Raw genomic sequence first — 23,518 nt, forward strand, 5'->3', positions numbered from 1 at the left:
AGGATAAAACTATTTTAGTTGTGTGTAAGCACCTTGGTCTAAATTTTTTATTATTTCAATGAAAATATTTTGGTTTGAAAAAAAAATCTTGTTCAATTTATGCTATAAAAGAATCATAAAAAAGGGCAACAGTCAGTCAATAAAATCAAATAGATAGACATATAAAGTTTAAAATACCTTATATCTTTCCCTGTTAAAAGAGTGAAAACTAAAACGCTATTAAAGAAGCTAGCTATGATATTTTTAAAACAAATATTAAATGTATGCGATTTGTCCCACCACCGAACGAGCGGAGTGAAGTGTGGGAGTTTTTATGATAAATGCATGTGCACACAACTTACGAAAATTATTCATCAACAATGAGACGAACCCTCGTCAAGAAATTTCATCAACAAATTTAAGCATCGTTATGTAAAGTCGTTAAAGTATAATAACGATACAAAACACATTTAAACCTATTTAAATATGTTACCAAGTCTTTGTAAACCGCCGGTATTATCTTAAAACTTACCCACCTGATCGGATTATACACAAATAGACAGATTAATTTCAACGAAAATCGCTTCAAAACACTTGAAAAGCTTGGTTTAATAAAAGTTAAGACCGAAAATTGAAACGCCGAGAGACAGATAATAGAATGATGAAGTCTTGCGCATTTCACGAAAAAATAACGTGCACTTTTCACCAGTCTATAGCATTGTCGAATTGCCGAAGGTTTTGGCAATTAACATAGGAGTACAGAAATCGTTTAATTTTTGCCGATTTCAATTTTTTCATTTTCATTTGCCGACACATTTGAATACTTTCCCATTCTAACTGATGTTCAACGCAGTATAAGTAAAGCAAATGACGATGATATTTTTTAACGTTTCTTATGAGATTATTACAATAATTAATTATAAGTTTGGATGACTACAGAACAATGACTACGTAGTACAGACTTTCTAAAAATCTATATAAATATCACAACTTCGTGATATTGTTAGCTATGCCGTTTTGAAATGTAAACAAAATTGTGCATTGGTTTTTTGTTATTACTATATAAATAATATTGGTTATTTTAATAATATCAGTGCATTTTACTTCTAATATTGGCCAATATTGCATTTCTTTTTTTGCAGGAGGAGAGATATAAACATATGATCTTTTCCTTTCATTATTGCTATTTGTTGTATATAATAACACCCAGTACATTACAGCTACCATTGCAGTTATCCTATTTGACTGCTAATATTGCATTTCTCAACCATCAGTACCCTTTTTTTCTAATATCACTTTGGTCGTGGGCTGTATGACAGTGGAATTTCTAGTTCATATCACACGAGATGATAAATTAGTTGAAAACCTACAACTGGCATGAAAAAATGAAAAAATGAGAGCAGAAAGCATAAAAGATTTTGAAACTGCTAACCGCTGTAAGTAAAAATTCAGCATATACAAAGAATAAAGTGCAAACTTGCTAAAATAATTCATATATTATTTTATTGGCAATAGTTTCAGTCAAAATAGAAATTTTTTTCTAGTTATGGTATGTAACAATAATGAAAACAGACAACATTTAGCTACCAAAATCAAATGAATAGTTTGACAAAGAATGTTTAAAATTCATTTTTCCGCTAAAAGAGCGGAACTTAGGTGGAAAAACGAAATAAGATTTGCTGAAATATGTTGTAAATGGCTTAATTGGTGACTTGAAAAAAATTAACAGCTGCCATAACTTCAATCATGTTTTATCTTGTTTGCATTTTAGCCATTTGCACTTTTAAATATGTTAAATATTTATTACTCGATTTGGATAGCATAACAAAAACAAATCGATTTAATAACTAAATTAAGATGTTATCCTAAAGCAAAAATTTTATGCTGGTATGAATGCTTTAGGATACCTCTAAAAATAGTTTATCACATGATAAAATGTGGGTCACTGAAGAAGAGATAACACAAGTAGCTTATATTGCCTGTTTAGGGCCCTTGATGTTTGAATTTTCTCACTTGACATCATATAAAACTATGACAGGCAACAGGCAAGTGATGAAAGGTTAGTGTTTCACCATGGCATGGCCGTCCACAAAGATTTGTTGTCCAACCGTTCAAGAATTTGCTACTGTACAGAATATTGTATGTATACAAGTTTTTACAAAGAAATTGAACTTAATTTCAAAATTAATTTTAATTACGGAAGTAATCAGCTATTAAATTTAATAAAGTACTTACTTTAAAAGTTCCAAGAAAATTTAACTAGAAAAACTGGCCATATACCATTTTGTATTTTCGTTAGTTGTAAAGTTTAAACATGTTTAAACATGAATGTCGTGGTACTTTTACCCTTGAATGACTTATTGGAAACGCTTCCACGGTAACAAAGTCGGTTTGATATCAACCAAAGAAGGTTGTACAACCATCCCTGCCTTCGATGTAGATGTACATTGGGGTATATAAATGCTATATACAATGGTGATATAGCAACATTGTAAATAGCGTTATTAGTATTGCATGTAGGTCATTTACACCAGGACAGTTTAAAATCAATACGAGTTAGTAATTATTTATTAAAAGTATTATTATGCATACATGTAACAATAGAGTGACTCGCTTTTGTGTGTATACTTTCAAAATGGAATGGATATCAATGTTGTAGTTCATTGGCTAAGAGTTTTTGTTTAGTTGGAGTTTTAGTCACTTTGTTGTTCTAAAAGTTTCAAATTGTAAACCCTTTTAACTTGACCTTCTCAGTAGAAACACAACTCCAATATTCTGTACTGGTGTAAACACACCTTCAAGGTACAACCATGCATCTTGGAATTTTTGGAACGTTTAGCAGAACTCACAAAATATACCAAAAATATTGACTGAAACTCACAGAAATTTCAAAGCTATTCAGGCACCCCAAAATTGTCGATGAAGCGCTTTCAATTGACCGCAACAAATTATTAGCTGGCGCAATCTTAGCGGCTTTTTTAAATGATATAGTCTGATACACATAATAGCGACGCACCAAAAATACTAACACAAATCAAAATAGTGAATATTTTGCTACTAATAAGACTGCACTAGAGATGGCACCCTTTGATAGTCAATCGCATCATATCTATTTTGTTGCACTGCATTGGTTTTTTTTCGGAGTCTTTATATGTGTCTCATCTCAGCGGACATAGTGAAGCAATCGCAATGTCTGCTAAAACAAGCCATATGTTTTAGTACATAGCTTGCATTGGTTGCTAACTAGAAATTTAAGCTGAGAGTCATATTAAATTTTTCCAAATCACCAAATCTGTATGTTGAGATAAAAATTGTATCTTATGGGATTTGAATCCATGACTTTCAGCATGGTAGACAAGACCTCTATCAACAGCACCAATTGACTACTCACTGGCCTTCACAAATAATGGTACATATAAATATCACATCTGCCAATCTCTCATGGCAAAGTTGGCTGCTAGGGTATTGGTAGCAAACAATTTATAAAAGTTTTGACATGAGAAGCTACGTATTTGGTTTTTCAAAACAGCGCTATGGCTGTACTGAAGGTTAAAGATGAGTTGCTGCAACACTTTGACACTAGGGGCAGCTGTGCAACAAGTGCTGTGTAAAACACACTGGTGCATAATGATTTTGTTGTAGGCGTTTAAAAAAACCACAGTTTCTCATGGCGCTTGGAATAAATTACATAATTTGGAAAAATATATAATTAGAAATACAGTTTAAAATTACTTTATATTAACTTAGCATGTATAAGCTTTTAGTATAATTTCAATTATCTTCTTTAATCTTTGGTTTTGGTTTGCAATATATTTTCTCATGGTCAGCTGAGCAACCAGAAAGAGGCAGTAGATAAAAACATAAAAGGTTATTTAGACAAGTAAATTTAATACTCTTTGCTGATATTACTTGCCAATCTGTAAAATTCTTAAAAATTTTTCAATAATTTGTCAGTGTGTGTCGGTTTTTGCGTTTTACCATTTTTACTAAAATGGTTTATAAAGAAGAGTGTTGAATAATGTGTTAGTTTTAAAGGCTTTCAGTGTGTTAATAAATATTTTAAAGATACACTAAAAGCCGTGTTAGTCACTACAGCTAGTTTGAAAAAAGAATTGTGTCATATGGGATTTGAACTCATGATTTTCAGCATGGTAGACTGTGACTAAAAAAATGCATCATTTCATGTGAGCAATTTTTTAATGATCCAATGGTTTTACAGTAAAATTTTATTTAGTTTTAGATGACAAGAAAGAGGATAACGTAAAAGAAATTCTGTTAGAAGCTTTGCTGATGAGTCAGAAGAAGTTGAAACAAGCGGAGAATCAGCTCAAATCAATGAAGGATGCGAAACACAAACAAATGAAGTCTATCATATCTAAACTTCTTTTGCTTGAAGGTGGGCATTATTATATGGTTTATCGAGAGTTGTCCCACTTCTGCATAACATGAAACTATATAAACTGAATAAAAACAAAGTAAAAATGCATTTGAAAATTTTAGTTGTGCTTTTTTGATTCAAAATTGTACCATGTTTTTTACACTTTTGGCGAACAAAAACTTTTATATTAATAACTCAACAAAATAATTAGACTTAACTAACAAATGAATTGTCCTTACTCACTGAATACCATTAAGCCCAGCGACAGCCACGATTTTTAAAATTTTCAATTGGATAGTTTCAGCTCAAGTGCAGCAATTACTAAACTTAAAGTGAAACAGTTAATTCTTTTCACATATGTTTATATGGTTGAAAAACTATTTCCATAGGCATTCAAACAGTAAAACATCCTACAAGATTGCACAAAATTTTTTTACAATCTTTTGCAAATTTAAAATTTTTTTATTTTGTTTGTTAGCAAAGCCAGCTGCCATAAATTATTTCTTAAAATTATTGAAGATTGAAAGATTTTGAAAGATTGAAAGATTGAAGATATACATATGTTAGTAGTATTTATTCTATTATTGGCCTATGTATGTCTGTCTGTCTGCCAGTTCATCTATTTGCTTTTTCTGCCATAAAGTGCAGAGAATAAATTGGCATAAAGGTGTTACAGCTTGAGAAGGTCCCTCGATGAGAACATGGCTAATTAGCTAAGTTGCTTTGATGGTCAGCCAAAAAACCTGAGTTTCAGAGGTTTGAGTCAATATTGGCCAACATTTGATTTGCTTCACTAACTGCATGTACAAAAAATTGTGATTGTCTGAACGTTGGCACAGTTACAATTGTCATTCTAACAGACTAAAAAAACTTTGACATCCATACTGTGCTTTATTATCTCTGACAATTAAACTGTAATTCTAAATTTGGTTTTTATTAATTGCCAAATGTCTTGTGTTGCATAAGTAATAAAATAATTACTAACTTCTCTAATAATCTAGTAGTCTAATATTTACTAAAACAATAGCGGTGTTTTAAGCCAGCTTTATAATTGTTACGACAACAACAAACGCTTCAAGTTAGAGTATTTCAACTAATGTAATTACAATAATTTATCACTATTATAGTCAGTTGAATGATTGTAGTGTAGTGGTTTAGGTGGTTGGACTCCAGACCTGAAGGTACTAAGATCAAATCTTTTGTGAAGGAATTTTTTTTGCTAGATTTTAGATGCTGTAACTGGACCCAGGGATGGAAAAGCAAACACTAAGTTTATATATACAGATGAATATGATAGTCTTTGTAAATGAATCTTAAATGAAGCTAAACCCAAACAGACGGAATTGCAATAAAAATAACGTAATTAAATTATATTGCCAGTGAAGGGTATTTCATGGCAAACCTTTGTATGTACTATCTAATACAATTAAGTGACTGTTGACAGACAACAGGTGACAGGTGTGTTACTATAGCACGACAACCAAAAAAATAGGAGCCATCTTTTTCAAGCCTTTGTTAAAACAGATGTATAGAAATGTATACTGTGAAGTTGAAATTAATTTTTTAAAGTTTTTTTTAAAGTTTTTTATAAATATTCTCCAATGAAAACGACTCATTTCAATGAATCAAATATACATAAATTGTTTCTCATTCATCAACCGAAAGGCTTATGACTGGCAAAAGTAAAATTTATGAAAACTATTCAACTATTTTTCAGCTTGTTTGTTATTATTAAAAATATTTAGTGCATAAAATAATAAGTTTAAATTATTGGATCCTTTTTCTTATTTTCCAGGAAAGCTCATGAGGGACAAGAAAGTTATTGCTCAAGAGTTGAAGGGGAGAGATGCCCTGATAAAGGAGCTGCAGACACAATTGGCCAAACAACAGATCAGACAGAGCTTGGCAATTTCAGATGTTGCTGATGGTGCTCAGGCTAGGCTGAATGTCACTGGTTCGTAGCAATAAAATAAATGTTTTTATGTACATGTAACTCTTATTGTATAATTACATTCTTGGTAAGTTTTATAAATATTTTAATAATTGAATTAGAACAGCAACCATTTTAGCTGCCAATAATTTAAATTTAAAACCTAAATTTAAGCTTAACTTTGAGTCTGTTAATGCCATTAATGATTTATAATTTCATTTTGCTTTTAAACTAAATAAAAGTTATTAAAATTTGCTATCGTTTGTTAATAATCTTTGCAACGACCTGGTTCAATGTTTTACAGTTTCAATGTTAATGAAAATAGTTTCAAGCATTTCAAAATGTGTGAAAAGAATCAATAACTGCTCAGCTTTGAGTGTAGTAATTGTTACACTTGTGCTGAGACTATCTGATTGAAAATATAAAAATCATGGTCATCGCTGGGTTAAATGGTATTCAGTGAATAAAGTTAATTCATGTGGTAGTAAAGCCTATCGTTCTATTTATTAAAGCCAAAGTTGTTTTTTACTATTTGCTAAACGTGTAAACAAGCATGGTAAAATCTTTGAATCAGAACAGCATAACTAAAGTTTTTAAATGCGTTTTTACTCAATTTTTATTCCACAACTTATATATTGATTGACAATTTCATTATACAAAATTTTGAAATTTTCTAAGCAGATTTAATTTATATGGGAATCGGAAGAATTTTATTTATAAACTGATGTTTTGCATCTAGTAAAAAGTATGAGATTGAATACTAGTCATTGTATCTGACCAAAGGTTCTCTGGCGGTTAATTCATGCGTAGCCGGTACTCCAACAGTAATTTCTCACAAGTTCTCAATAACTCCAGCTGCTATTTTTATTCTCTTAAAATTTAGATTGGGTTTTTAAAGTTCAGAGTTTATTCATAAAATAATAATTACTATGGACTTTTACAATAATTTCAATTTTAGAGTTTTAATTTTTGAGCTTATTAAAAAAATATTTTGTAATTTACCTCCACGTTTTTTGCAGTTTAGAGTTTATTCCTAAATCTTGTTTTTTTGTGAATTTTCTTGTAATTCCCCTCCTATCAGTTTACTACTATTACCTTCATACAAAAGTTATTTAGTAACTTTTGCAATTCTCTGCTATATGCAAGTGATATTGCATTTTTAAATTTATTTTATCTATAATTTAGTTAAATTAAAATGTAAGAGATTATTAGATGACTATGTGTAAAAAAGGTCCATACCATAGTAATTTGGTATGCATCTGTTTGCTAGGTAAACCTGGCTTCAAAGTTTATTTAAAAAATGTATTCATTCAGCTAGATGGTTCTTATAAAAATAATTTTATCTTAGCAAAATTTTGCGTTAAGAATATTTTTTCTTGAGAACCATTTAGTTATTTCAAAATAAATGTTGAACCTACATTTAATCTTTAGCCTAAAATTGATACATTAAACACAAAACAAAACATATGCGTTATTTAAAAGCTATATAGTCCATCTGGAACACTAAGGTACAGTCAAACTTCAACATATGAGCGCATCAACATACAATAGATTTGAGATATGTGGACACATTCAAGAAAGTTTTTGCCTTGATATAAGAGAAAAGTTTGAGATATGGAAAATAGTTGTCCAGCAATCAACTTCAAACTCTGTTGAAGTTGATAGCTGGACTTGCCTGGTTTACCACTACAACTGAACTGATTTGGCTGTAGCCGGCAAGAGAACGATATCTTTTATCTTTTTCTTTTATGTACATGTATATATATTTCTCAAAGTATGTCGTGTATATGTCGGTTTTCCGGCTATAGATCTTAAAATTTTAAAACAAATTTACTCTTCCGAAGAGGACTCGATTCCAGACTAAGCCGTTCACAAGTCTTACGCCTAGACCACTGGATTATGATAGTCGAATCACTGACTTGTCAATATAAGGCATTATAATAGAGCAATACCTAACTGCTTTGGGTATGACGTGATTCATAGCATAACGTCACGAGAAGCTGTTCGCGCACATTATTAAACTGCCTAATAGCAAAACTCTCACTACTTCTCATTGTTTATAACACAAAACACTTTTCTCATGATATGTAGTTTGAAAGTTAGAATGGCAAATGTTGTAATATGTTAAATACAAATCATTTTTCTGTCCAAATACTCTTCTATTACACGGGCAACGCCGGGTGGCACAGCTAGTAATAGTATAACAGTTAATTTACCAAAAAGCATAATAAGCAGTATAACAGCTACATTGTATTTAAAATACAAGCAGTTGAAAAAAGCCCACAGTTATGTAAAGTTCAATTAGACAAGCACACGGAAACTATTAAAGTGCTAGCCTTTTTCTCGATGTGACTGTTAGATGGTCGAGTATGCGATATACTATTTACAAAAACAGAATTGCTCAGTTTTTCTTTTAGGATAAGTTTAAAAAGCTTTAAGAGGGTAGAAGAAAGCTCTAAAAGTGAAGGGGTGCGTGAGACAAAAAACGTTGAACCTGAAAACTAAAATTAATAAAAAGAAAATAGGAACACGATATAAATTAAGTTTTTTGAAATGAATTTTAAAATTTACCTTTAAATGTGACTATAGCAAGCTAAGTTCATTAAAGTTAAACTTAAAGTTTATGTTATGTAACATAGTTTACTGTTACTGTTCGTATTCCTGTTGCCGAATGTATTGTTGCTTGGGCTATCTCACACCGCAGTTAGCCATTACATATTGTCTTGAAAGTAAGAACTCAATAGATTTTTTGGCATAATAGTGTATAATTTTCTTGCAGATCATAACCACTAGAAACTATTTTTTATTTTGTGAAAGTAGATAGGGAACTAGAACAATTACCAACATTTTTAAGGGGTTTTAGATTATAGGAACTAATTAATTGAAAATTAGTTAATTAACAAAAAAACTTGATTTAAGATACAAGAGTTGACATACTAGGTTGATCCGGGAATGCATTTAGCTCATATGTTGATGTATGGCCATGATCTGCAACGATGACGCAACTACAAGTTTGAAAGTTATTTGTATTCACAGATTTTTGGCTTGCTATGCTGCCTACTAGTTCATTACACGCTTGCTCACTATTGCAATAATTTTATTACAACAAACTATTAAAAAATGTTGTTTTTAGCTCAATTATTAATGCCAGCAGCCAAATAACACTTTTAAGAGGCTAATAAGAACATTGAAGTGCGCTGTAAAATTATTTATTAAAATAACAACCGATACAATAAGCAAAATTTTTAATATTTGTCTTATTACACAGGTGAATTACGACATTGCCTGAATAATAAAAAAGTTTTTTGACAAAAAATTTGTTTTTATTTAACTTATATAACATTTGCCATTTAAACTTTGAACCTTCCTATCATAGGAAAAAAATTCTTTGTGCATTTCAACTGAATTAAAAGAAAAAACAACTGTAAAGGTTTTCAAAATTTTGCAAACAACTGTAACTTTTAAATTTCAAATAATAAAAAAACTGTTTTGTTGAAATAAATTAGGAGGAAAAATAAAACTGTAAAGGTGTTTAAATGTAAGTGTGAAACTGTTAGCAAGTAATGGCTAAATATAATCTGTTTTGCTGCAATTATTATAAAAAACTTATTTGATATAAGATTTTATGATTTAAGTTCGTTTCAGTGTTGGCATCATAACGCGAAAGTATCATATAGGCGTATAGACGTATAGAGTGGTATAGAAACCTATAATAATTATTCAATGGAATCACTGCCTGGTAAAAGTCATCAAAATCAACATAATTAAAATAGTAGCAAAACAATATGTTAACCTTAATAACTATAAGTACCTACAATAATATTACTGCAGTTTGTGTTTGTGACCTGCAAAAAATTGTAATAATACAATATACCTCATGCAGAGTTCTTACCTTCGAGACAGATGCGTAATATAAACGTTGAATCTAACTTATGTAAATTTACTAAAAACATAACTAAAGAAAGTTTTAGTATGTAATTTATTAAACTTTTAACCCATATTTTATTGCTTATCTGTTTGCGAACCCATTTTTACTACACCGGATGATGCTGAACTGAGATACAATTGCCAAAATTTAATTTTGAAAGAAGTAATTGTTGATATCGTTTTGCAGAAAACAAATTAGCTTTAGTACAGTGAGGACGCAAAGTATCGTGTTTCATAGATTTAATAGAGTTTCAATTAATACCCCATTTACCGTTTAAAATAAAGAAAAAGGTGTATACAGTATACACTATATAGTAAGGGCTATGAATTGTATGGGCCTTCACAGACTCGTGATTAGACAATTTGATACCAACCTGCAGACGCAATCAACATGATTTCAAATCTAGCAAACTGATTTAATAGCTTTAGCTGGACAAGCAGACATCCGAACAGATGAAAAGCTTTGAAATTTATCTTATTACATATAATATGCATGCATAAAATATGTGGTTTTTTGAAGGATCGTTGGGAGTTATGAGCACAATATGAAAATTAAAGGCACGACCACTCCAAGTATTTAAACATTACGTATTAGAATTTCTGTAAAAAACTAACCAAAAGAAAGGTTGTTATTATTTAAACCATTATTTCATGTTTATCTGTAAATAAACTTGTTTATTCTTTATTTTTTATCAATATTTAGTTTTGAAGCGTTAAATTAAAAATAATTAATTTTTAATTTAACGTCTCACTTAACTTTGTAGTAAGTTGTGTATTTCAATCTTTTTCATTGCTCACCATGAACATCACAAGTTTTAAAAATTCTATCTCATACCAAATCATTTTAAAAGAATCAATGTTTTGTAAACTGAATTCTTGTTTATAAGTGACATTAAACATATACACATATACACCACTAGGTTACAGCAACCCTATTTTACAGTTTTTTCGTCTTACAATGCGGAACACAATGTTTTTTTGACTCTCATTATGGCTTTTTTTGCTTCATGACAAAAATGTTTGCAAAATTTAAACTTGCAGTCGTTGTGCTGGGTGCAACGAAATAAAGAAAATGCTGATATGCTATTTTCCATGATCTCTCCCACAACACTTCAAAAGGATACGATGTTTACTCTATACCAAACCAGTATTCTTCATGTTTCAGAAATCCTTGATAATGGGTGATTAAAACGAAAATAAGGTAAAAATAAGTGAAAGTTAAAATTTATTGCATTTTACAGCGTTTTATATAGTTTTATATTATATAATTTTGATGTTTTTATTAGGGAGTGTTTGCATTAGATAATTACTATAGATTACTACTCTACTCTATGCATAATTTTCGCCCTGCGATGCCAACATTGAAGCTAATTAAATCCATATTATTGTATAATAAATAATTTTTTATTGTACTTGTAGAAAAACAGATTTGATGTAATGATTACTTGTTAATTATGCATTTAAGCACATTTACAGTTGTTATATTTTTCTCTTAATATATTTTAGCAAAACACTTTTTTCATGATGCAAAACTTATAAGTTAAAGTTATAAATTAATTTTTTTTTTCTGTGAAAAAGTTCTTTATTACCCAAAAAGCACTAGTGTTGCATATAATATAAATAAAACATAAAATATTATGATTAAAATAATATATAATTATACTGTAGTTGGTCTTATGCATAGGTCTCACACTAATTATTAATTGTTCTGTATATTGACAGAAAACTCCCTAAAAGAGGTGTCTCAGCATACAAAAAGGGATGCCACGAGAAAAGATAGCCGAGCTCTCAGAGATTTCAAGTGCTACAGCTCACCTGCACTTTGTGACGCTGAGTCTCAGACAGATGTTTCATCTGAACAACTCAAAAGGTAGTTTTACACAGGATACAACTAATTCATGGGCTCGAAGACAACATAAAAATTTTATAGGATACCTTTCACTCTATTTCCACAGCACATAGCCTTTTCGTAAAAATTTTTTTCTAATTTAAAACAACAATTTTAAAATTAAAAAATTTCACAATTGAAAAACTTTAAAATTGAAAATTTCTTAAAATTAGAAAGATATTAAATATTTCAACTTAAAATGGAAAATTTTAAAATGAAACTCCAAAGCTACCAAATTGTTTCATTGATGTTGTCAAGTGATCTAGTCCTGATTGACTCTTTCACATTTCACCGCCTTTAAACCATGCTCGTAAATTCATTGATCTATTTTTATGAATTTGTCATGCTTAATTGGTTTTAGCTCTCCAAAAATGCTAGTGAGTCATTTAGAGCCACTCTCAAAGGAAGCTAGGTCTTATTCTAACCCTGATGACCCCGATGAAGCCTATAAAAAGACATCCGAAGCTAAGGTCATGGACAAAGATATGGTTGTCATAACCGATCTGGTAAACTTGCCAGTTTGTTAAGCAGTGCTATTACTACCTGTGGCAAGTGCTACATCTACATTAGGTGTATATGGTCAATATAGGTCAAAGATAGTGTATTGTTTGCAATTGCTTTAATCAGCAAGCAATTATTACAGGTGTTTTTTTTTCAAAAATGATAGAATACATGTTTGTGTAACTATGATGTGGTAAATATTGATATCGGTCAAAGAGGACAGTGTCTTATTTACCTTTGCTTTGTTTTCTAGAAAAATTTTGACTGTCATATCACAGAGGACTCATGGTAGAATCATAAACCAAGAAAAAAGCATAAAATCACAAAATAGACAAAAATACAAATTTACTATGTGATACATAAAATACTATTAGGAACCGTTATCTACGTCCCTCAAATCAAGCATATATACTTGTATCTGACCAGTCGATTAATTTCTATAAAATGAGGCATTTCATATAGTGCACAATAGGCTCTCAATGTAAAACTGGTCAATGTGGCTTAGACCTTTGTGAAGCCAAGTTATTCCTAACATTCATGATTATATAATATTTGTAGTGCGTGGTTACTATTACCTTCCTAAACGTCAATGAATATACGTTTGAAATTCAACCCATCATTGTTAAAGAAAAATTTCTCAGTTTTTGTACTGACCATATTGGAAAACATGACCTTTGATAAAAAAGCTGCAACTCCAGTTAAATTGCTTTGATTTTAATTCTGAAAACAGTTTGAATAGCTGAGAAATTTTTACATTAGGCAATTTTTTGATCCGACCTCACTTCTATTAAAAATGGTATGACCTGTCACACATATACAGTAAAAGCTCTTACACCCTGAAACTTCTTTTGCATAAATTCCACGTAATGCATAAATCGATCTAATTTTGGTTTAATACTACATAAAAACCGTAAAGCGAAAAGTAAACCACAAAGTAAAGCGTCAATTTGAGACTAACTCTCATATCCAATTTGAATAACAAGAGTCTCACGGTTCCACGTTCGTCAAGTATCATTTTCTCTCTTGCTGCACTTGTCAGAGAGTAATTTAAAAGAGTCTCTTTATTACCTATACCATACCACTCTGTGTGTTCACCCGGCGTGCCGATAAAGCACAGATAATAAGCAGGTGCACAGTAATTTTGGTTACCAGAGGGTAGTTGAGTGATACAGGTGTTAGATTAGCAACCTATCAAGTCTTATGTGGGTTCAAACCCTGCTTATACTTACCTTTTTCACCTTTTATCTGGCAAGTGTGACACAGTGAACAAACATGCTATTTATATTTTGAGCTATAATAAGAGTCGTGTCTACCTGTCTGAAGACATGGCTGGATTTGAGAAAAAATATTGCATCGTACAAAATTTGAACAATGCTCCTCCAGCATGGTAGACTGGCACTTTAGCAATGGCACCAGTTGACCTGGTGACTTCCTCACATGACTGAAAAGTGTATGCATAGTTATTACATCTGATGACCTTTGACAACACACTAGACTGCCAGGGTACTAGTATATGTTATAACAGTATTAGTAAAAAGTTATGATATTTGCGTGTTTATGCTGCATTCATTCAAAACACAAAATCATAAGTTTTATAAGACATAAAGTATAAGTACTTTCAAGTGAGTACTCGGTGTAAGTAATTGGTGCATTTATTTTACATAAATATGTCTGAGTAATATAGTAGATGAATTATTATTACTTCAAACCATCTTTTAAGGAATTTTTCAGCGTTACCAGTTCTACAGCAAACCTTTTAACTTTCCTTAGATTATCATCAGATGAAGAAGCAAATGTATCTGAGCGTCATTTTATACCGGTAATACACGCATATCCACCACTTTTCAATATAAAATTACAAAAATTCAGGTTAGCCTCATCAGTGGCCAATTTTGTGTATTTGATTTTTTGCTGGAAACTTTACAGTAATGAAATACATGTCTAACTATCTGTCTGGAGCAGTGGTTAAAGCTAAAAAAGATTGTTTTGTACAAGAATTGAACTCATGGCATTCATCTTGGTGGAGCAGCATTCTAACAATTGCACCAATCAACTAACCGATGGTTATGTGGAATAATTGTACACATAGTTATTATACTTGACGGTTTCTCATGGCACAATAGTTTACAATCTAAAGTTTGCATGCTAAGAAATGCATGAGAGCTTCATACAATGCTTCTTCTTTTATGTTTATGTCGTTACAAAACTTTAGTAGAAAGGTAGACAATAAAAATTAAGCAGCATATTTCAATCTTCACTTTAATTTGCATTAATTTTCTACAGTATTTTCTAATTTAAAAACAAGAATTACATTTTGATGTTATTACACTAGTTTAAATTATAGGATAATTACACTGTTATAGTGTTTCTACCTTCGTAATTTTGGTGTGATTAACAAGGTACTTCAAATTGAGAAGAACTTAAATAAAAATAGTCTGGTCACATGACTTATGGTAAAGCAATCAAATTTTGTGTCCCTGTGCAGATTACTCTTTCTAGCTTATGTAGAACCTTTTTGCTTATTCATGATATGACAACCCAATAATACTGTTTCATGTGGGTCATGTTGGGTACTTAGAGTCTACATAAATCTTTTATAAGACAGCTTTCAAACTTATTTGTTTTAACTTAAATTTAAGAAAAGCTCTTTTAAAAAAATCTGTGTAATTAGCTTGCAACTGCATTGGAAAGTTTTTGCATTGGTCAGCAGAGCTCGTCGTTTGCTTATAATATATAGAGTCATGTCGTAGGGGAAACCTGAAGCTTCAGCTCAGCTTGAGGAGCCAATTTCTACCAGGTGTACGCAAGTGAGAAGAAAGAAAAGCCTTAGCTCTCCTGATCTGCACCAACTCCTAACGACGATGAATGATGACAACTTTTCAATTCAAAACATATCGACAAAGGACTTCATTGAGCTTCAAAGTCTCAACAGATCAGACAGGACGGCTACGGACTACTATGATGAAGTGGACAACTCCATCGCTATGCACCTCGCATCCCCCAGACCATCTCTTCCTGATACAGCTATTCCTGGGCTGCTACTATCGCAACCAAGGCAGTCCGTTTCATGGGTTCAGAGTGATTCGAGTAGTGGAACTCCGTCGCCTACTGATTCTCCAAATTTTAGTTTTTCTGTTTCATCTGTTGACCACGATGAATCAGAGCTTGCAGAAGACTCTAACCAAAATGGAGAACAACAACAAAGAAAACGGAAAGATGCGACTTTTTTACACAGCTCGCTTGTTTTTTTCCGAAGTTACAGCAGTCCTGACTCATTAAAACACTAGTAAGTCATTTTCAAGATAATTTTGAAACTAGATATTTTCTAAAACCTAATAAGATGTAACTGAAAAATGAGACAGCCGTTGTTGCTGATGTATTTTGAAAGTTATTTTCATACCATATGTTAATTTATCCTTAACACTATGTAGATTTTTAAGACATAGCATTATGAGAAAATTGCTAATCTTGTTAATAAGATAATAATATACATTTATGATGATTTATATTTTCTGTTTCTATAATATAGAACACTATGATAACCTATATAAATCTCAAAGTCTGTTGATTATTTTTGAGTCCAGTTGTCGCGACAAAGTTTTAGGACCAACAAATCTACTCTGCACTAGATTTGAGCTTAAAACCTCCAGGTCTGCGGATAAACAAGTTAATCCACTACACTTCGCTGTCTTTACCAAACAATGGAATAATAGTACACCTAATTATTACATCGGTAAAATAACCACGGTTAAAACATTTAGGAAAATACTATTGGTTGCTACTAGCTAAGCTTATTAGCTACTAGATACGTTAAAGATCACTTACTGTGAGCTATTAATTATAATTATTAAATCATTAAATTATTTTATTGCTATTATATTATTTTAAATTATTACGCTAGCTTCAGATACGGCTGTTATTATGCATGTACATGTAGTAGGTTTAAATTTAGACTAGTTTAATCTACCAGCTGAAGTTACTCAAATTCAATAAGTAGTTATTTTATTACTCATAGCAATGTCAAATATTTAACTAATACCTATTTAAAAATAATGGTAATGCACCGCTGAATGTGGGTGTATCAAGTTTTTTAAGTTTATAAAGTGATCTATTGTATCATAAAACGCTGACTTTTTTAATCTTGTTTGACACCATTACACCAAAGAAACAATATAGTCGGTAAAAGGAAATTATGCTGTGTGTGGGTTTTGATCTTGTGAAACTTAGTTTGCGAGTCAGGCACTACCATTCTACACCCTACCAAAGTTGAAGAACAATCTCTACTATAATAAAAGTGATGTTAGGTGATATTAACAAATTCTTACATAAGGGAAGATTTATAAGAGCAGACTTACTACAGTTCATTTAATGCGTAAAAGTAGTTCAAGCCATGTAGGTCAAGCCAAGGTCAACTTCAAGCCATGCCTAGCCAAGTTGGCAGTCGTGGTAACTTTGCTTTCAATATTATTGTGCTCTGATTTACTGGATTTGAAACTCAAAAACTGACCTTAGCATGCATTAAAACAATTTTTTTCTACTTTTTCATTGAATGCTATTGCACGACACAAATGCATATGCATGCCCATGGCTATCTGACTAAAATTGAAATTTCATGCAATGCTAGGCTTACTAGTAGCAATCTAGAAATATCTCATTTTGGTGCTATGATCAAAACTAAATATCTAACATTAGAGTGGACATCGGGGTGTTTTTACTCGCAAGAGAAGAAATTGGTCACGTCAAATTGCTATTGTCTCTGCAGCTGCTGTTGACAGCTGCTGCAACTGCGTTAGACAGCTATATTTTAAACATGTACAAGCTGTATGGTTTATAATGACGCATTAACTTATTGAAATAAAACAAAGTAGGTAAGATAGCATTGAGGAGACGATTACTGATTCACATTACAAACTTAAATTATCAGTACTAGTATGCTTGACAGTCCCGCAAATGTGAGAGATCGTCATGGGTAATCAGTACACTCATAACTATTCAGTCAGATGGCAAAGCTGCTGAGTGGTGCAGTGGGTAGTGCGTCCGAATGTAAAGCAGAAGGTCTGAGTTCAATTCCCCTGTAGGACATTTTTCTCTAAAACTCTCTGTGTGGTTTTAAACAGGTGCACACTACTCTTATTATAGTAAAGTTTAGTGCAGCGTATCAAAATAAATTGATATGTGGTAGAAATTCTGCATACCAGCTGTCAAATTTTTAATAAGACTTTAATCAAGGATGATGGGTGATCTTTTAAAGATCAATTACGATGACTACTTAGTTTTTTGCGAGCAGAGGCTGTGCATGTTTGAAGAAAATATTGTCAGAAATAATAGCTTTGTAAACTAGTGTGGACATGTCTGAGTTGATAATAGCAAGGAAACCTCAACGACTGCAGACATGTTCAATAGCAAAGCAAGCGAAGAAATCATTTTTGAATTGCTTTCAACTGCAAACAGTAGAGAGCAATTCAAGGTTTGATGAAATGCCTCTCCTCTGCGGGTTGCCTTTTTAGGAATCGAATCCTAGCCGGCCACTTGCAGGTCAAGCATTTTAGACAGCTAGGTCATGGCCTCCAAGTAACCCAATATTGTTGTGCCATTAGCTGTTGACCGAGATATTTGCGCATGTCATAAAACCGATAAATAAGATCTACATGTATTACGCTTTCATCATGATTATAACCAAATTATTAATAATAAACAGAACTAAATATGTTCAGAGGTCAATTTGCCCAAATCTGAAAGTGATGCAACTTTCCGATTAGCTATGGAAACATATACTCAGCGTGAAGCCCCAAAAGTTTGTAATGTCAATATTTTGTGTCAGAAACAAATCCGACCCCACAATTGTGAAATTGTAACAAGTAGAGCTATATGCTTTTGAATATGGTGATTAAAGTGATGCATGAGTAAAAGACGCATAAATTTTTGCTGATATGGTACTCTGTAAATAGAAGATAGACATTTTTGTGAGTAGGACATGAAACACATCACAGCTTATGCCAGTTGAAGAGAATACCTTGCATTGATATTCTTTCTAATGTAAAATGAAAGTTACTGCAGAGTAAAGTACAGAAAATTTTACTTGAGCCATAAGCATCTCGTAATATAATTTATTCTCTTGTAGACTAAATCTGTGAACTTTAATCTTTTCTTCTATTCACTTTTTTAATTCTTTGATAGAGCTAGGTAAAATAATGCTAGTTTTTTGATGGTTGAAATGGATTTGCAAACTATTGTTTTTGTTGGTTAAAAATTATGGTTGTTTAGCAGTTGGATACACTTAATAAGATCATAACAAGGAGTGCAGTAGCCATCAGTTTAGCTAGAGAGTACACATCAAAAATATCAAGGCATACATGGACAGACAACTCTCAAAAGGTTTTGAAAGTAAATTTGGGGTGAAAATAAATCCAAACTAAAACAATCAAATCTTAAAGGCAAACTTGGCAACATTTTTAATAAATTTCATCAGAAAAAAGCAGTACTTTTCTAACTTTTGCGATTGTTTTTGGTGTTTGAAGTGATCTGATTGCTAGGATGTTTCAAGATAAAAGTCGGTGATAGTCAATCGTGGTTAAAAGGCTAAGACAAAAATGAATGTGCAATTACGCTGTCTATGGTTGCAAAAAACAGACCAAATAGAGGCGGGTAACGCTGCAACTTGATTTCATTAGCCGATATCAGCCGTAGCAGCAATAACAACTATTGATGCCATTATGCACTTATTTTTCTATTAATCGCTTTACCCACAACCAAGTTTTTTCCAAGTTTACAGAATTTGTCAACTTGAGCATCCTGACAGATCATTGCAAAACAACCGTAGATGATATGACAAATATTGATACTTCCTGATAAAATCTATTGAAGTTTTGTATAGGTTCATCTTTAATTATGATTAAAATTAAAAATTTAATTAAAATTAAATGATAATTTATAATATAAGAACCAGATGTCTGTATTGTAGACTCGTGACATTTTTCTATATCAATTCCTTCAGTTGGTAAAGAATAAATCATAGTATTTCTCTTTTCACATTGACTTCACTAGCTTTTTTAATGCTAACTTTTACAAAATTCAGATGTTCATACTTGACGAATTTATATTATTGACGACTTAGAAAAGCATGAAAAATGCATAACAATGCAGTAGTTTAAATGTGAGTAACAGCGATAATTAAAATATTGATTAGAACAAAAAAATTGAATTCATTTGTTAAAAGCTACTTCCTGTTAATCTTGAAATTAAGGAGCCAATTTTTGAGTTTTGAATGCTGACTAGACTGTTCAGGTTTCTTTTCGAAAATGCTGGCAGCTTTTTTGTCGCAGTCTTTTGCATCGTTCCATTGGTTAAGTTTTCTGTACGACTTGGAAAGGTTGACATAGCTACGAGCCAAATCTACATTCTTGTAGGCGTACTCTCCGAATTGACGGACTTGAATAGCATGAGCCTCTTGGTATATCCTCAAAGCCTCTTCATAGCTTTCTTGCATAAACTCGAGATTAGCATACGCCTCAAGAAAATCCACATAGACAGCGATATCTTCACAGGAATCATTTAGCCTGTCTTTAACGCAATCCAAGTTTTCTGTCGCACTCGTAAACATATTTGCTGAAGTTTGAATATTCGCAAGGTCAATGTAGGATGTTGTTATGTCAGAATGGTTTTTGTTTACCTGTAAATACGCTTTCTTTCGGTATTCCAATGCTTTGGTAGCGTTTTCAAGAGCTTGAACGTAAGTGTGGTTTGAAAGAATTTGGTGTGAAAAGATCTTAGCTAGTTTACTGTAAGCAGACGTGACCATCACATGTTCTGAATTGCATATACGTCTCAGCATGATAATTGCTTGTTGATAAAATGATAACGCGTTATCCAACCCATCTTTAATTCTCCTCTCGCTGGTTTTTGAGCTATTGGGCCCAGCAACTTCATCATAAAAAGCATCACCGGTCAAAATGTAAGATTCAGCGAGACCACCGTAGACTTCTCTTTCTATTCTGATTAGCTGCATCATGAATCCTTCACTTATATCTATGTTACTCAGGTGTATGTCTTCACGGTTCTCGTTTTGTAGTTTTTTAAATGCATTTCCCTTCTTTCGTATAGAGTTTAATAGAACTTGCTGTGCCTGGGGATATTTACCTAGACATTTAAGAGTTTCTCCAACTAAATCAGCGCAATTTTTGTTACTTCCTGTCAAAATGGGCAAGCTGCCATTTACCTTCATTGCTTTTTCGTAAAACTTTAGAGCATTTGAATAGTCCTTTTTCATTCTATAGTGATTTCCTATCCTCATGTTACTAATCGCGATTTGGTTAGAGTTCTCACCAAATCCTTTTTTCGATTTTATCTTCAAAGCTTCTCTGTAGTATGGCTCTGCTTGTTCTGGTTTATTACAGTAATCATAAGCTGTACCAACCAATTCTAAAGCATTTGCCAAGTCTATATGGTTTGTACCTTCATAAACGTTGTAAATAATTTCAAGGGCTTTCTTATAATGTTCTAAAGAGTAATCGTACATTTTTAGTTCAGCATACACGACTGCGACAGAGCTACTTAGTTTGGCTATGTCCACTCTATTTAGGTTGGCACGGTAAATATTTTGCATCATGAAAAACGCTTCTTCATACAAAGTTAAGGCTTTTTCATAGGAACCTCCTCTAAAACTAATTTCGGCTTGCATCTCTTTGGCTAAGGCCATGGCCGGATGAGCTGCGTTATTTTCTAACATATATTCCAAGTCACCCTCCGCTTCAACAATTTTTTCCCAAGCTGTCTTATAATCATATCTTTTGAACCAAGCTCTCGCCAGTTTTATCAAAAGCCATAAGCTCTCCACTCCGTTGTAATCTTCATCTTCTTCAAACTCGACACAATCATCGTACGCAGTTTGGTATATGGTGCTGGCTCGAACAATACTTCCATGCTTTTCCTCTAATTCAGCTATCCTGCTGTTACATCTGCTCATCTCTATGTTATGAACACCTCTCGGGTAAAAATCCCTGCATATAGTTTTTGCCGCGTCAAGTTCTTTTTTTGCAGCATCAAGATCTCCTTTTTCATCCATGGCACAAGCGCACAGGTGATACCACTTGATTCCGATTGGATTAGGTATAGTAGGGTCAAATACTTCTTTCAATATGTTTCCTGATTTTTGGAGATACTGTGTGGCTTGGGTGCATTCTTTTTCATTAATATACGTGCAGGCTATGTTCATGTAGTTGTTAAATATTGCTATGCTCTCATTGTGAGTATCATACATGCGTTTGTTCATTTCTAGAGACCTAAAATTATGCTTGTTTGCTTGTTCAGAGTCTTCGAGCTCGTTGTAAAGCTCTCCTAACAAGGAATCTGTTAAAGCATGATCTGTGGTGTCTTGGTTTTGTTCATACGCAGTAGTAAACACCTCCATAGCCTTAGTGTGAAATGATAAACATCTATCAAAATTAGCCAATCGGCGATACGCTAGAGCAATTTTATTGTAAACACGCCCAACATCGCGATGATGGTTGGAATACATGTTTTCGATTATTTTTTTCGCTCGAGTATAGTTAGCTAAGGCAAGGTTGAGGCCATACATAGTGACAAGAACATTGCCATACTCAATGCAATAGCTTGCTAAATGAAAAGAAGGAGCGTCATCGTCCCCAAAGAAATTTTTTATCTGTACTTGTGCCTCATCAAAAGCTCTGCTCGCGCTGTTGTACTCTAATAAATAACAATGAGCTCTAGCTCTAGTGCTGCCAATCAGTGCCATTGCTACTGGATTGTCACCAAATTTTGGCTTCTGCGCATAGGCTTTTGCTCTCTCTACTGACTGAACGGCGTAGGCATGCTGACCTGCATAGAGGAAAGCCCGAGAGAGGCAACACAGTATTTTAACACTATTAAACGCTGGCAAGTCTTTCAACTTTACCAAAACCTTGTACGAATTTGTATACGATTCGACAGCTTTTTTGTACTGTGTCTGGGCGATATAAACATGGCCAATAAATCGATGCGTGTCAGCGATTAAACCACTTTTATTGTCAGGAAAAACGGCTTCAAGCATTGTCATTGCTTTTTTGTGATGCAATGCTGCCTGACTAAATCGAGATCTGTCCCTTTCTAAAACACCAAACACATTTTCAACAATGGCCAAGTTTGACTTTTTAACTCGGTGATCATTTACCTTGGAGAGGAGGCCTTGTGCCGTGGTTAAATGCTCATTTGCTTCTGTATACTTTCCATGTCTTATTAGACATCGACCCACTTTTATATACGCTTGACCAAGAACAATAAAGTTATCTTCATAAACTTTCTTTGCGACTCTGAGGCAACCTTGATAAAGCTCTAACGAGGTCCGATAATCTCCAGAGCAGTTAAAAGTCAGAGCTGTCCTGTTGAGACTCTTATATAGTTCAGGGCTTGCTTCGCCACTGAGGCGTCGTCTTACCTCCTCAAGAGTTCTGTTTGCCCCAGTTATTACTCTGTTAGCAGCCATTTTGAAGCAGCGGCCAGCCGCAACGGTAGTGGCATGTAAGTTATGTGGTAAATTCCTGGTCTGTCATTTCTAAAAGTTTAAGCACAAATTTTTGGCATAATTTAGCTATTGATAATAAAATTAAGCTGAATAAGATTTGCTTTATTCAGCTATACGCTAGCTTGCTAATGGATTAGCTACAAGTTGGATTACTAGCTGAGTTGATTTGGTTTACAGTTAAAAAATGAGATGCATATGTATCAAGTCCTTAAAAAACAAAGACTGAATGATATATTCGTATTTTCAAATGCAATTTACTTTGCCAATGTTTGCTATCTACATTCATACAAAAGGATCACGCCACCACGCTTTACATTGATTTTTAATAAAAAATAATGAAGTCAACATAGTAACCTATTATAGTACAATCAAGCTCTACCAGCCTAAAGGAAAAAGGCG

The 23,518-nt window shown here is 32.6% G+C and overlaps 1 protein-coding gene across 1 annotated transcript; it reads right to left on the minus strand.

Annotated features, from left to right (window-relative positions):
- Positions 1–19,819: 19,819 nt before the first annotated feature.
- LOC137397998 (tetratricopeptide repeat protein 28-like) lies at positions 19,820–23,080 on the minus strand. Its single transcript, XM_068084097.1, has one exon. It carries the CDS (start codon positions 23,078–23,080, stop codon positions 19,820–19,822), a length of 3,261 nt encoding a protein of 1,086 aa, XP_067940198.1.
- Between the last annotated feature and the right edge of the window lie 438 nt (positions 23,081–23,518).

Source organism: Watersipora subatra, chromosome 6 (assembly GCF_963576615.1).
Source record: "Watersipora subatra chromosome 6, tzWatSuba1.1, whole genome shotgun sequence".
In the NCBI taxonomy this organism is placed as follows: domain Eukaryota; kingdom Metazoa; phylum Bryozoa; class Gymnolaemata; order Cheilostomatida; family Watersiporidae; genus Watersipora; species Watersipora subatra.

Bases quoted from the DNA above. Each gene is read 5' to 3' on its own strand.
- LOC137397998 (XM_068084097.1), bottom strand. From the start codon at position 23,080: ATGGCTGCTAACAGAGTAATAACTGGGGCAAACAGAACTCTTGAGGAG.